A 15,396-nucleotide genomic window follows, 5' to 3' on the forward strand; every position below is an offset into this window, starting at 1 on the left:
TGTGAGTCGGGGCCGACTCGACGGCACATAACAACAACAACAACAATGGGCACAGTATTGAATGATGCAGGAAACATCAAGAGAAGATGGCAGGAATACAGAGTCACTGTACCAAAAAGAACTGGTCGATCTTCATCCATTTCAGGAAGTGCCATATGATCTAGAACCAATGGTATTGAAGGAGGAAGTTAAAGCTGCAGTGAAAGAACTGGCGAAGAACAAGGCTCTGGGAATTGACAGAATACCCACTGAGATATTTCAACAAATGGATGCCCCATTGGAGGCACTCACTCGGTTGTGCCAAGAGATTTGGAACACAGCTACCTGGCCAACTGACTGGAAGAGATCCATATTTGTACCCATTCCAAAGAGAGGTGATCCCACAGAATGTGGAAATTATAGAACAATATCATTAATATTGCATGCAAGTAAGATCTTACTGAAGATAATTCAAAAACAGTTGCAACAGTATATTGACAGAGAACTTCCAGAGGTGCAAGCTGGATTCAGAAGAGAACGTGGAGCAAGGGATATCATAGCTGTTGTCAGATGGATCTTGGCTCAAGGCATAGAATACCAGAAAGATGTTTACTTGTGTTACTTGAGATCCCTAGGTGATGCAAATGAGTTACCCTCAACTATTAACCTAAAAGTTGGCAGTTCAAATCTACCCAGTAGCACCATGGAAGAAAGTCCTGGCAATCTGCTTCTGTTAACTTTATACCCATGAAAACCCTATGAATCAGTCCTACTGTGTAACGCATGGTGTTGCCATGAATTAGAATGTCCTCAATGACAGTGGGTTTTGTTTTGTTTTGTTTTCCCTCCCAACCCAGATAGAGGAATAACAGGCCTGTGTTCTACACTGACTCCCAGAGTTCCCCAAAGGAATTAAGCTCCAGTTGCCCTCTGCAGTAACTGGTGTGATGACATACCTTCTATTTATTGGCTGCCTTTCCTCCTGTCTCACTTCCCAGCTTCTCTATTTGTATCCTCTCCATCCTCTATATAAGCTACTTGCCTGTTGTTTTGGTTCTCTAGTGCTGCTATAATAGAAATATGACAAGTGGATGACTTGAACAGGGATTTATTCTCTTACAATTTAGGAGGTTAGAAGTCCAAGTTCAAAGTGCCAGCTCTAGGTGCTAGGTGAAACCCTTCAATCTTTGGCTTCAGCTCTGCCTCTTGTTCCCGGCCCACTGGAGCTGGAGGTGTCTCTTAACTCAGGCAGCTGCTGGCTGCTGACACTGACAAACCCAAGGTTGACAAGTAAAATGGCACAGTCCCAAGATTATCAAGCGACATGGCAGGCTGCTGAATGAAGCCTCAGCTACATGAAGGGTCCAAGCATGGCAAAAACTCAGAGACACTGGGAGCAGACCACATCCCTAAGGTAGCTACTCAGTTGCTTACAGCAAATTTCACCATGGAGTTGATTATCAGTTTCATCATAGGGGAATAAGGAGCTCTGGTAGCATAGTGCCTAAAGTATCTGACTGCTAACCAGAAGGTTGGTGGTTCAAACCCACCAGCCACTCTGCAGAAGCAAGACTGGGCAATCTACTTCCATAAAGATTTACTGCCTCTGAAACCCAATGGGGGTTGCTATGAGTCAGAATCTATACAACAGAAGTGGGTTTGGTGTTTTGTTTTTGTTTTTGTTTTGTTTTTTTTCCCATCAGGGAATAAGTACATCCAGCTGCCCAGCCATTCATAACCAAGGTCTTTGATTTCTTTCCTTCCTCTGACTTTTTTCTGTAGTCCATTGTGAGATGTGTCCCTGGTGTTGGAATCTACTTTGGCACCCTCTACTCTCTGAAGCAGTACTTCCTGCGAGGCCATCCCCCCACTGCCCTGGAGTCAGTCATACTGGGGATGGGCTCTCGCTCTGTTGCAGGGGTCTGCATGTCACCCATCACCGTGATCAAGACACGCTATGAGGTGAGTTTGACACTTTAGGGCCTCAAGGTAGATAAACAGAGGCCTTATGGTCTTGCATAGAATTCAGTCCAGTGACCACTGATGTCAACTCTTGGTTTATAATTTAGCATAGTGGCCAATGAGATTTTTACCACTGCCGTAGGGTCGTATCCGACTCAATAGCAACCCCTCCTTGGGTTTCCGAGGCAGTATTTCTACGGAAGTAGATTGCCCAACCTTCCTTCTGAGGAGTGGTTGGTGGGTTTGAACCGCCAGCCTTCTGGTTAGCAGTCAAATGAACCCATTTGTAGGCAAGCCAAGTTATGGGTGAACTAGAGCTCTGGTAACTCCACATGACCTGAAATTTGCTTGGTTCAACACTCAACCACAGCACCAGTTACTGGTTGTGTCCCCTTTGCAGAGTGGGAGGTATGGCTATGAGAGCATCTACGCAGCCCTGAAGAGCATCTATCGCAACGAGGGTCACCGTGGACTCTTCAGTGGCCTAACAGCGACACTCCTTCGTGATGCACCCTTTTCAGGAATCTACCTAATGTTTTACAACCAGACCAAAAACATAGTGCCACAAGGTATGGATAAGGAAAGGTGTGACAGGGAGCAGCCAAGGTATCCGATCCTCACTGCATCCTATGGGATGTGAGACTGTTCTTAGCACTGTTCTTAGCTGTAGATCGTAGCTGAGTCCTAGGAACTGAGTCCCGTCAGGATGGTGTCAGGCAGTGAGCCAAGTACAAGATGCACAGGTCCACCTCACAGACATGGCTTCTGTACTGTGGAATTTTTATCTATCAGAGTACTCATAGTCATGCAAGTAGAATAAGAAGACTAAAGCATCTTTAGCAGAGGTCCTGCAACAAGATTTTGGCTGATGACCAGATTGTCAGGTCCCACCCAAAACCTCCTAAATTAGAAGCTTTGGGGATAAGACCTGGGAATCTGGATCTTTCCAAAAGCAATTGATGTGATTCTAATCAGACAAGTTTGGGAAACACTGAAAGGTGGTTAGAATTTTGAAGAAAAATTTTATTTTCATCTCCCCTCCTGTCTTCCCAGTTACTGTGGTTTTGAACCCTCCATTTGGCTAACAATGAAGTGTCCAAAAAAATCTAGAGGTGTGTCTAAGGTATGGCAGGAAAGCACGTGCCCTGGGTGCTGCTTGGTGGCATTAATGAGCAGTTTCTACTGGCCATCGCAGTTTCTACCTCCAGCTGAGAGGTCATTCAGCAATTTAAAACTAATTTTCATAGGCTCTGTTTTCCTTAGTTGTGCCACTGCTGGAGACCCAAAGGCAGGCACCTTTGGCATTCTGGCACACCTGCCTCATCAGGAAACTCATGCTAGATTGGAAATGGGCAAAATCAACTGACTATAGACATCTGCCCAATTAGAGCAAGGATTGATAGAAATATATCTTTTAGGATGAACCTGGATTCAATTCGACATCTGTGCATAATTTGAGCTAGGAATTATGACAAAGGTCATTCAGTTAGGAAAACTGGAACACCCACCATGACTGTGGTGTAACTCTGCTGTTCAGAGGGCTTTATATATACAATTAGTCCCAACTTACTATGGAGTTCTGTTCTAACAACTCCGCCATAAGCCAGTTCTGATGTAAGCCAAACACCTTTTTTTAGTTTTCATTATTACTGCTTTTTTGTCATCAGTATCTTTATAAATCTGATCTTTATTTGTCTTTGGATGCTGGCATGAGAATGATAACATCAGCAAATTACATGCTGCAACATTGTATGTAGTGAATACTACTAAGATAAACCAAAAAAAAATAAATGGTCTAGGTGCAGTTTGTCATAACTCGAATATGTCGTAAGTTATAATGACCGTGGGAGACTTGCTGTGTCTCACCAGTCACCAGACATGGAGCACTGCAGGTCACACACAGCCTTACACTGCAGAACAGAAAGGTGAGGCAGTACGGGAGCTTGGATATGTGTGTTCTGAACTTCTTCATCCATCTTTTTTTTTAAAAAATTTAACTGTAGTATTTGTAAATAATTTTAAACTGACAAAAGCAGTAAAAATAACTTCATATATCTGTTACCATTCTCTTTTCTGTATGTATACTTTTTTTTTTCTGACTTGTTTGAAAGTAAGTTGCAGACATCATGCCCCTTTATCCTTAAATATTTCAGTGTGTATTCCTAACAACTAGGATTTTCTCTCATATAATCTTGGTCCAGTTACCACCATCAAGAAATTTAACAGAAATCTGATTCCTTAATCTATAGTCCATATTCTGATTTCTTCAGTTACCCCAAGAGTAAGTTGTTGGTTCCGTATGCTGTTGAGTGGATTCTAATTCATAGTCACCCTGTAAGACAGAGTGGAACTCCTCCTAGGGTTTCCTAGGCTATAATCTTTATGGGATCTGGTCTTTTCTCCTGCAGAGTAGTTCCTGGGTTCAAACCACCAACCTTTCAGTTAACAGCTGAGCGCTTAACCATCGTACCACAGGCCTCCTTTTCAAGGGTATGTTGTTGTTATGTGCCGTCGAGTCCGACCTGACTCATAGCGACTCCTCCTTGGATTTCTGAGGCAGTATCACTACAGAAGTAGAGTGCCCCATCTTCCTTCCGAGGAGTGGCTGATAGGTTTGAACCGCCATCCTTCTGGTTAGCAGTCAAGTGCCTTAGGCACTACGCTAGCAGAGCTCCCTTTCAAGGATATAGACCAGTTATATTGTAGGCACACTGAGGAATGTGTTGATTTAGCTGATGTTTCCTTGTGATTAGTTTCTGTTACACATTGTTAACAAGAGGACCACAAGTGATATTGTATCTTTAGTATATTTAAAAGCTCATGAAATTGGTTTGACCCATTGTAAGTTGATACTAGCCCTTTATCACTTGGTTAAGGTAATGTCTGACAGGTGCCTCCACTGAACTTAACTATTTTCCTTTTATAATTTGTGTCTGCAGAAGATATGTTGAATCTTTATAAATATTCCCATTTCTTGCACTGTAAAGCCCCTGGGTGGTGCAAATAGATAAGCACTATACTGCTAACTGAAAAGTTGGCACCTCGGAAGACAGGCTTGGCCATCTGCTTCTGAAAAATCACAGCATTGAAAACCCAGTGGAACAGATCTGCTCTGCACACATGGGGTCGCCATGGGTCGGAACTAACAATAACAGCATTTCTTTCACCACGTGTTTTAACATCAGTTAATGATTCCTGCCTGAATCATTTATTATGATAATGGTTGTAAAAAGGTGATTTTCTAACTCCATCATTCCATCTACATTTATTCCAAATCAAACCAAACTCACTGCCATTGAGTCAGATCCAACTCATAGCGACCCCTCCTTGGGTTTCCAAGGTGGTATCAATGTGGAAGTAGATTGCCCAGTCTTCCTTCTGAGGAGTGGCTGATGAGTTTGAACCTCCAGCCTTCTAGTTAGCAGTCAAGTGCCTTAGGCACTATGCCACCAGAACTACATTTATTAGTGGTATTTTAAAATGTTAATTCTTAACTTTGTTTGAATTCTGACCTTTCTGGCTTTGGGGAAGAAATTGTGGGTGACTTGCATTGATGTTTGTCTGATGAATGAGATTTATAACTGAATATTGCCTTTGTCCTATTTCAGACCAGTTGGATGCAGTCCTTATTCCTTTTGTGAATTTCAGCTGTGGCATATTTGCTGGTGTCCTGGCCTCACTGGTAACTCAGCCTGCAGATGTTATCAAAACACATATGCAGCTTGCCCCGGTGAAATTCCAGTGGATTGGCCAAACAATTACACTCATTTTTAAAGTAAGGTTATAGAATAAGTACTGGTTCTTATTGTGGTTTAGGATCTCTTTCTCTAGAGCAGCACTTATCATCTTTTGGTCGCTTTAGAATCACCTAGGGAGCTGTTAACAATATCCTCGCCCAGGACAGAAAGGACAGAATCTCTCGGGGTGGAGCTCCAGCATCAGTAGCTTTTAAAGCTCTTCAGTGATTCTAATGTGTAGCAAGGGTGAGACCCACTGCTAAAGACCTTATTTTTGGTTGGGGGCGGGGCTTGGAAGGCACCTACATTAGGACCACCTGCAGTATTTATTACACATGTAGATTGCTGGACGCCATGGTAAATCCACTGGCAAAGACCTAGGAATCTAATTAAGGATGTAGGAGGAAATATAATTGGAAAAAAACAAAAACACATTGTTTTGTGTGTAAGAATTTGCTGTAATACAAATGGACAAATACTGTCATTAAAGATAAAAAAGTTCAATAGATGCAATAGTGCACTGATGTATGATTTAGAAGAGCCCCTTTGGAACATGTACTGTTGTTGCAAACTGGATAAACTTCCTAAAGATAAATTTGGCACCTTTTCACTTTGTGTGATAGGTGAGTGTGTAACTATATGCACCAACCTGATAATACTCCTCAACACAGCTTGGGTTGCCTACTTTCTTACTCTCCACTCTTAAACTCATAGAGTATGAAAATAATATCTTCTTTATATGAAAATTGGTTTTGTTGTTGTTGTTATGTGCCCTTAAGTTGGACCCGACTCATAGCGACCCCTCCTTGGGTTTCCGAGGCAGTATCACTGCAGAAGTAGATTGTCCAACCTTCCTTCCGAGGAGTGACTGGTGGGTTTGAACTGCCAGCCTTCTGGTTAGCAGTCAAGTACCTTAGGCACTACACTACCAGAGCTCCTATGAAAATTGTAGGAGTAATAATAATAAAACTAAACCAAACCTGTTGCCATCAAGTCAATTCCAACTCATAGCAGCCCTACTGGACAGAGCAGAACTGCCTTATAGGGTTTCCAAGGCTGTAACCTTTATAGAAGCAGACACCTCATCTTTCTCCCATAGAGCAGCTTGTGGATTTGAACTGCTGACCTTACAGTTAGCAGCCGGGCACTTGACCACTGTACCACTAGGGTGTTACCCTATGCTAACAGGAATGAGCAAATCAACCCAAATTATGAAGGAGAAGGAAGGGGTGCTTTGTCTTTAATTCTAAAGATGGGGCCACTGAGAGAGCATACAGTGAATTACAAAAAGGTACTCCTTCCAGGCAGATAAATTGCAAAAAAGCACCTTTTCCTTCATTCTGGAGCCAGGGCCCAGGGTGTGGCAAGACTTTTGTCAGGATTCAGCTTCCTCTATGGGCTTGGTGCCTCTGTGTAGTGCACAAACTATACAAGTGTACACAGCCACCCTGTTTAAAGATTTTCAGTTAAGATACAGTACAAACCTAAATAAAGTTGGATTGGTTGTCTCCTTGGACCCATTAATCACAGTTTGGCATTATGTAAAAGTCAAATCAAACATGGGGTAACACTGAGACAATCATTGTCATGCCAAGTGGATAATTAATTGTATTGCTGCTTTGCTTCTGGAATTTTTTTTTTTTTTAATTTTATTTTGATTTGGGTGAAGATTTACAGAGTAAATTTGCTTCTGGAATTTTGATGTTGGTTTTCATTGTAGGACTATGGGCTGCGTGGCTTCTTCCAAGGTGGGGTACCCCGGGCCCTCCGCAGAACTCTGATGGCAGCAATGGCATGGACAGTCTACGAAGAGATGATGGCTAAGATGGGCCTCAAATCCTGATTAAGAGAAGACTGGGAAAGGGTGGGATCTATCGTCCAGCTTGGTTTCTGCCACGGGCTGCTTCACCTCACTATCCTGGAGCAGATGAAGTACTCTGGGAGCCAGACAGAAACATCACCTTCAGTGACCCCACTCAAGTAGAGAATAGATGGGCCTGACTTGAGCCTCCAGAAACCTCACAAAAGAGGAATCACCAATATGGACACCACATTGGGGAATTAGGAGAAAAGTTTGCATATCCTGTAAACCCACTCAAAAAGGCATTGTTCAGAGAGCTCTCTACCAGGTCATCTGCTTTAGCCACCCATCTACACCACAGTGTCTCCTTGGATACCCTATGGGGCCAGTGAAGTTGTAGACCACCTTCTGTGCCTGAGGAACTCCAGCTGGGGACACAGTTTGAGGTGAGGAGTTATTGTCACTAGGTTGAAAACTGTCACCAGGTTGAAAACTGTCTGAATCAGGATGTGATGAGGAAGAAAAGATAACCAGTATTTAATTGGTTCCTTATCAACTTCTCAGAGGCTCTGGTGAATGGGGATAGTGGCTTCCTAGCATATAAATGTTGTCCAAATGAATGTTGTCTTGGCCCTGAACTGTTTCAATCCTAAGTTATTCTGGCACTTTCTGGAACTAAATTTCAGATAAATAAAATGAAGCACTTTATTGTTGGAAGCTGCTTGTAAAACCTAAATAGTGTTGTCACTGTCTTTTACAAAAAATAGTTCTAGAGTGACTGGCTTTTGACTTACATAGATCCCTAAAGTCCACATTTTTAACAGCTTTATTTTACGAATCATACTCCCCAAAAAAACCCAAAACCTATTGCTGTCAAGTCCATTACAACTTGTGGCAACCCTGTGTGTTAACGAATTGAACTGCTCCATAGAGTTTTCTTGGCTGTAATCTTTTTGGAAGCAGATTGCCAGGCCTTTTTTTCATAATGCTTCTGGGTGGGTTTGAACTGCCAACCTTTAAGTTAGTAATTGGGTACAAACTGTTTATGCCACCAAGCGACCTTACAGAGCATACAATTTACCCCTTTCAAATGTACAATTCAATGATTTTGTGTAACTTCATGAAGTGGTACAACCATCACCATATATTGTCAGTTTGAGAACATTTTTTGTGCCCCAGTAAGATCCATCACACCTATTTACAGTTACTCTCTGTTCCCACCTCCAGCCCCAGGCAGCTGCTAATCTACTTTCTGTCTCTATAAATTTGCCTTTTCTGGACACTTAATGTAAACAGAACCATACAATATGTGGTTTCTGTATCTGGCTCCTTTCACTTAGTACTGTGTAATGTTTCTGAGGCTCATCCATGTTGTAGCATATATCAGTACTTTGCTCTTTTTTTTATGGCCAAATAATATTCTATTGTGTGCAAATACCACATTTTATTTTATCCATTCATCAGATGGTAAATATTTGGATTGTTTCTACTTTGGGGCACTTATGCACAACACTCATGAACAAGTTTCTCTGTGAACATATGTTTTAATTTCTCATGGGTTGATACCTAGGCTTAGAGATACTAGATCATATGGAAACTAAGTTTAACCACTTGAGGAACTGTCAGACTGTTTTACAAAGTGTCTGAAACAGTTTATATTCCCACCAGTGATGTCTGAGGGTTCCAAGTTCTCCACAGCCTTACTATCACTTGTTTATTGTCTGTTTTATCTGTTATAGATCATTCTAGTCTGTACTCCAATTTTTTCCTGTCACCTTTCCAGTTTAATATAGGGCTATTATTTTATCCAAACAGCAGAAGGGGGAGGTTTGGTCTAGTGGTTAAGAACATGGGCTCTGGATCTAGGCAGCCCAGGTAGAAAACCTGGCTCTCCACTTAAACACATTATTGAACCTGTGCCTGGAAAGTGGGGGTAGTATTATTTCCTACCTCCTAGGGTGGTTGTGTTGGAGTTCTGGTAGTATAGTGGTTAAGGCATTTGGCTGCTAATCAGAGGTCGGTGGTTTGAACCCACCAGTTAGTGCTCCATGAAAGAAAAATGAGGCAGTCTGCTTCAAAAAAAATTTACAGCCTTGAAAACACAGTGGGGATCACTATGAATTGGAATTGACTTGATGGCAGTGAGTGAGGGTGGTTGTGAAGATCCTTGGGTGACATAGTTTGCACTTGACTACTAACCTAAAGGTTGGCAGTGAGACATGGGGTCGCCATGAGTTGGCATTGATGGCAGCAGGCTGGTTGGTAGGATGGTTAAACAAGTATTTGTTTCTGCTACATACTCAGTTATTTAATGATTTATAAGTTTAAAATAAATTCATACTTTAGGTTTTAAGTCACAATGCCCTATTCAAAATACTAATTTGGGTAGGGGTAGGGGTAGGGGAAAGGATAAACTAGGGTCCTAATTTCATAGTGGCGCCCAAGCCACCAATGCTGTGATCTGTATGTTTTAGACCATGTGCAAGAAAGCAAGAACTCACTTAGAACTGGAATGGTGCTCTGGGAAAGATGAGGGGAAGCAGCAGATTTGTACACACAATGGATGGAATGGCTGCCTCCTAAGACTGGGTAGGTAGGAGTGCCGCAGGGCCTCTTCAATCTTCTTCACCTTGAGCCCTCAGAGCCTAACATCAGTGAGGGGGCCAGCAGGCGCACCTGGGAGGGGAGGAGCAGAGGTGATACTAAAAGTGTTGGGTTTCTTCGTCTTCAATAGAAATTCGCTCTTCAATAGAAATTTACCTGGCTGGTAAATTTTGGCCACTAGAGTTCCCTGAGATGTTCCTCATTTGGTTTTTTTGGGACAAATCATCCTGATAAAATTTGGACAGATGTCTAATATTCTCTAAACATGTATGTTGTGGATTGAATTGTGTCCTTCCAAAATACGTGTTGAAATCCTGGCCTGTAAATGTGATCCAGCTTTGAAATAAGAGTTTTGTTTTACTGTGATAATGAGATCATACGAGTGTAGGGTGAGTCCTGAACCTAATCACTTCTGAGTTGCCAAAAGAAAAGAATAAACACAACATGGGGGAAGACAAGACAGCATGTGAGGATCGTCTACAAGCAGGAAGAACATCAAGGATCGCCAGCCAACGCTAGAGACTAGAGGACTTTACAGAAGGAATACGTCCAATGGAGACCCACCCCGATTTGGATTTTTAGCTTCCTGAACTATGAGAAAATAAATTTCTGTTTTTTATAGACACCTGTGGTATTTGTGTTACAGCAGTATTAGGTAACTAAGGGAGTCCCTGGATGGTGCTTTTGGGAAGGTTGGAGCTTAAGTCTTCCCAGGGGTGCCTCAGAAGAATGGCCCGGTGATCTGAAAAATGACCCATTGAAAAGCCTGTGGAGCACAATTCTCTGACACAAAGGGTTACTGTGCATCAGAATCACTTCATAGCAACTCTTAGGTAACCAAGACAATGGGGTAAAACTGCAATTTGCCTTTATGAACTCTGACTCCAGGTGCAGTTGTCCTTGGGGCATATCCCAGACCCCAGGACCTTGTTTCTTCCTCTCCTGCAGTCTTAGAGTAGCATTTAAGTTCAGAAAGGAAGGGGCATGTGAGGGAGCTTCAGCCAGCTTTGAAAACATTGTCCACTGCCCTTTTTTCCTTTTTAATTATTTGGCACAGTAGTGAAAGCATTTAGCTGCTAACCAAAAGGTTGGTTTGAACTCACCAGCTACTCCCCTGGAGAAAGATGTGGCAGTCTGCTTCCATAAAGATTTACAGCCTTGGAAACCCTATGGGGTAGTTCTCTGTCCTACAGGGTCACTGTGGGTTGGAATCAACTTGATGACAGTGGGTTTTTGGGGTGTTTTTTTTTTTTTTCCTTTTGGCCTCAGACTTAAATTATTAGCCACAGGGCTTGGTGGGAGGAAAACCATCTGGCAACAAGAGATAAGGCCCAGCAGGCCATGAGTCAAGTGAAGACCGAGAAGAAGGTTTCAGGCTGAAGTAATATCCAAGTTTATATATATATATAGTATTTCAAACAATTTTAATTGTCGAGCAATGATATAATCATCTTTCATTCACATCAGCCAGACTGAAAAATTGCTATCCAGATTTTGCTATACTTGATTCTCTCTCCTTTTTGTTTCTTTCTTTTATGAAGCTTTTAAAAGCAGTTCCCATACGTCATACCATTTCATCCTTCCACACACCAATATGCGTTTCTGAAAGCTATGGAAATTTTCTTATGCAAGCATAAATGTCATATCCCACCTGGATATGTCTTTCATGATACTCACATTTTTTAATAGTTCAGGCTTGTTGTGTTGGTGTTTGTATGATGTTTCCCTGTAATTTGACTCAGGTTATATTATACATTTTTGGCAAGAATTCCATTGAAGTGATGTCTTTTTTTTTTTTTGAAACACCTTTAATGAGACATAAGTCACATATCATAAAGTTCACCCTTTTAATATGTGTAATTCAGTGGTTTTTAGTATATTCACAAAGTTGTGCACCAATCACTGCTATCCAGAACATACAATATATTTTGACATGTACTTGGACTCTAATTCATGTAGAGTATTTTAAGTATCTTTCTGGTATCTTGTTTGAAGAGGCTTCTTCCCACAGACATTAAGTCAGCCAAGGGCTCACAGCCCTTGTTGATAGGTTAGAGTGATCTGGCATTGCCAAAGCCAATAGAGGACCCACCAGGGCCTTCAACTGTGAGGTGGTGCCAGGAAATAGAAAAAGAGAAAGAGTTGGCTAGTCACCCCACCCCCCACCCCTCTTGTGTACCATCAATTCCAACTTACTGACCCTATAAGGACATAGAGGCCTTCCCCCCGACACACACACACTTTTTTCTCTAAGAAAAGTTATGAAACAAACAACTGTCTTCTGACTGTAAGCCTCAGATCTGCCAAGTTTGCAGTAGGGAGAATGCTCTGTAAACTGTGGTTCAAAGGAGACTGATTCTCACTTGTTCTGCCATTCAAGTGGAAATAAAATGAAGCAAGCCTGAGGCAGGAGCCAGCAGAATCCCAGAGCCACCTGGGCTTATTTCCCCTTCCATTCATCTCTACTTTGCCCTGAAGAGACTAATCAAAGACTGTTGTTAGCAGCATCCAGTGTTCTCCGACTCATAGTGGCCCATGTACAACATAACAAAGCACTCCCATCCTGCACTAGCCTCACAATCCTTGCTATACCGGAGCCCATTGTTGCAGCCACTGTGTCAGTCCATCTTGTTGAGGGCCTTCCCCTTTTATGTTGACCCTCCACTTTACCAAGTATGATATCCTTCTGCAGGGAATGGTCTCTTTTGACAACATGACCAAAGTAGGTCACATGAAGTCTAGCCATTCTTGCTTCCAAGGAGCGTTCTGGCTGCACTTGGTGAAAAGTCTGAAAGGCATAAAAAATTTCTCAATTGGCAAATTTGTGAGGAGCTCTGATGGTGCAGTGCCTAAGGCATTTGACTGCTAACCAGAAGGTTGGTGATTTGAACCCACCAGATGCTCCATGGAAGGAAAATGGGGCAACCTACTTCTGTAAAGATTTACTGTCTTGGAAACCCAATGGGGGTTGCTATGAGTTGGAATCAACTCGATGTGGTGGGATTAGTTTTTGGGTTTTTTGTTCAGTTGCTTCTTCTCCAGAGAAATGAGAACCTGAGCCTTTAATAGCAGTTAAGAGGGCCAGTAATGTATAATACATCCTTGAGTTGTAAACATCCCACTTACTGAAGACTGGTACTTGGTCTTGAATGTTATGTAAATTTTCCCTCACTTTGAAATGATTGAACTCTTAAAAACCAAACCCACTACCATCAAGTCCCTTCCTACACATAGCAACCCCCATTGGGTTTCCAACACGGTAACTGTTTATGGAAATAGTGTTGCTTCTGTGGAGTGGTTGGTGGGTTTGAACCACCAACGTTCTGACTAGTAGTCAGATGCCTTAGGCACTGTCCTACCAGAGCTCCCAAAGAAAGCCTGGAGGTCCCTGGAGTCAAACTGTTTTCCTCATGCATGCGAGGCACATGCTACAAGGCTATGAACTAACTCCTACTGGAAACAAATTCTTAATCACAATCACCTTCACTTGCTGCACATGCAGATTTTAAATCATTGAAAAGGCTTGGAGTCTTCTCTTCTACAAAAAAAAAAAAAAAAAAAAAAAAAAAAAAAAAAAAAAAAAAAAAAAAAAAAAAAAAAAAAAAAAAAAAAAAAAAAAAAAAAAAAAAAACTCAACCAAACTCACTGCTGTCGAGTAGGATCTGACTCATAGCGACTGGTCCTGCACTAGCCTCACAATCTAAGGGATTCTAAGGTGGTTAAGGTGGTATCACTACAGAAGTAGATTGCCCAGTCTTCCTTCCAAGGAGTGCCTGGTAGGTTTAAACCACCAGCCTTCTTGTTAGCAGTCAAATGCCATAGGCACTATGCCACAGATCTCTTGTACTAAAAAGGCTAAATAAGAACTATATGCACCTGTTTCCACTTACCTACAAATTCTTTTTTTTTTTTTTTCCAATTGTGATTTGGGTGAAAGTTTACAGAACAAATTCACTTTCTGTACAGCAGTTCACATACACTTTGTCTCATGACATTGACCACAATTTACCACAATCCAACAGCTCCCCTGCCACTTACTCCCGATAGTTGCCTCTTCTCTGTGTCCATCCCTCCATGCATTCCTGCCCCCGGAGCTGTCTCCCTGTGTATAAGCAGCCCTTCTTTCTCCCGTGATTGTTCTCTCCAAGGAGTGTATTTACCTCAGGTAAATGTTCACCTTATATGCCTATCTTTTGTTTGGCTTGAAGCCACAGGCATGGCTTCAGTTCCAGACCTGAAGGGCAGCTAGGGGCCATAGTCTCAGTGGTTCCACCAGGCTCTGTCAGACCAGCAAACCTGGCCCCCCCCCTTTTTTTTTTCTCCAAATGATTTTGAGTTTTTTTCCACATTGTTCTCCTTCTCTCCTACAAAGATCCCCCACCGAGTGGTTGACAGTGGTAGCCAGGCACCATCTACTTCTTCCGGTCTCATAGTCATATAGGCTGAGGATCGCATGGTGTACCAGTCACTAGGACTAATTGTTTCCATAAATCTTTGGTTTTTGTAATTCTTTGCTCTGGATGAGGAGAGACTCATCATTTCATCTAGATGGCTGCTTGCAAGCTTTTAAGATCCCAGTTGCTACTCGCCAAAGTAGGAGGTGGAACAATGTTTTGTATAGTATGTTATGCCAACTGAGCTTGATGTCCCCTGTGACTATGGTCCAAGCCCACAGGTTCAACTACTCTGCCCCTCTGGGTAGCTGCCTATGACCAAAAAGTGACTACAACCTTGTCCCTTGTCAGCTCTACTATACACCTAGGAATTCTTATAGGACATACAGATACATTGTAGAAACATTGTCTGCCAACCCTATACATGGTGTTGGGTACAATGCCACTACATAGACATACGTAATAGTTCAGCCTGTCCATCCATCCATCCACTCATATAACCATGTCTGCCTTCACTGACAATGCAGTACTGTATGTGCAAAAGGGTTTATCTTTGTTGTCTGCACGTCTCATGTACCTCTCTCTGTCTTCCTCTTCCTTGATGCCACCATATTGATCACTCACATTTGGTACATTGCCCTTCTCTTCACCCAAATCAATACTTATCCCTACCTATCAAAGAGTGTTCCCTCTCCTCCCCTCCCACCCCTGGTAACCAACAAAGAAAATTTCCTTCCATATATAAAGCTTTCCTTGACTTTTACAATAACAGACTAATATAATATTTGTCCTTCTGTGATTGACTTATTTCAATCAGTATAATGCCCTCCATAGTGCCTAAGGCACTTGACTGCTAACCAGGAGGCTGGCAGTTCAAACCCACCAGCCACTCCTTGGAAGGAAGGTTGGGCAATCTACT

At 42.2% G+C, this 15,396-nt stretch overlaps 1 protein-coding gene across 1 annotated transcript in view; it reads left to right on the forward strand.

Moving 5' to 3' along the window:
* SLC25A38 (solute carrier family 25 member 38) overlaps window positions 1-7,521 on the forward strand; it is a 20,490-nt gene extending 12,969 nt beyond the window's left edge. The window contains exons 4-7 of the mRNA XM_007945731.2: window positions 1,762-1,941; window positions 2,342-2,510; window positions 5,550-5,716; window positions 7,399-7,521. Of these exons, the coding sequence (XP_007943922.1) occupies window positions 1,762-1,941; window positions 2,342-2,510; window positions 5,550-5,716; window positions 7,399-7,521 (639 nt within the window). The remainder of the gene's footprint in view (window positions 1-1,761; window positions 1,942-2,341; window positions 2,511-5,549; window positions 5,717-7,398) is intronic.
* Window positions 7,522-15,396: the final 7,875 nt, after the last annotated feature.

This window comes from Orycteropus afer, unplaced genomic scaffold (assembly GCF_000298275.1).
Source record: "Orycteropus afer afer isolate SDZICR_OR568_19922 unplaced genomic scaffold, OryAfe1.0 scaffold00142, whole genome shotgun sequence".
Taxonomy (NCBI): Eukaryota; Metazoa; Chordata; class Mammalia; order Tubulidentata; family Orycteropodidae; genus Orycteropus; species Orycteropus afer.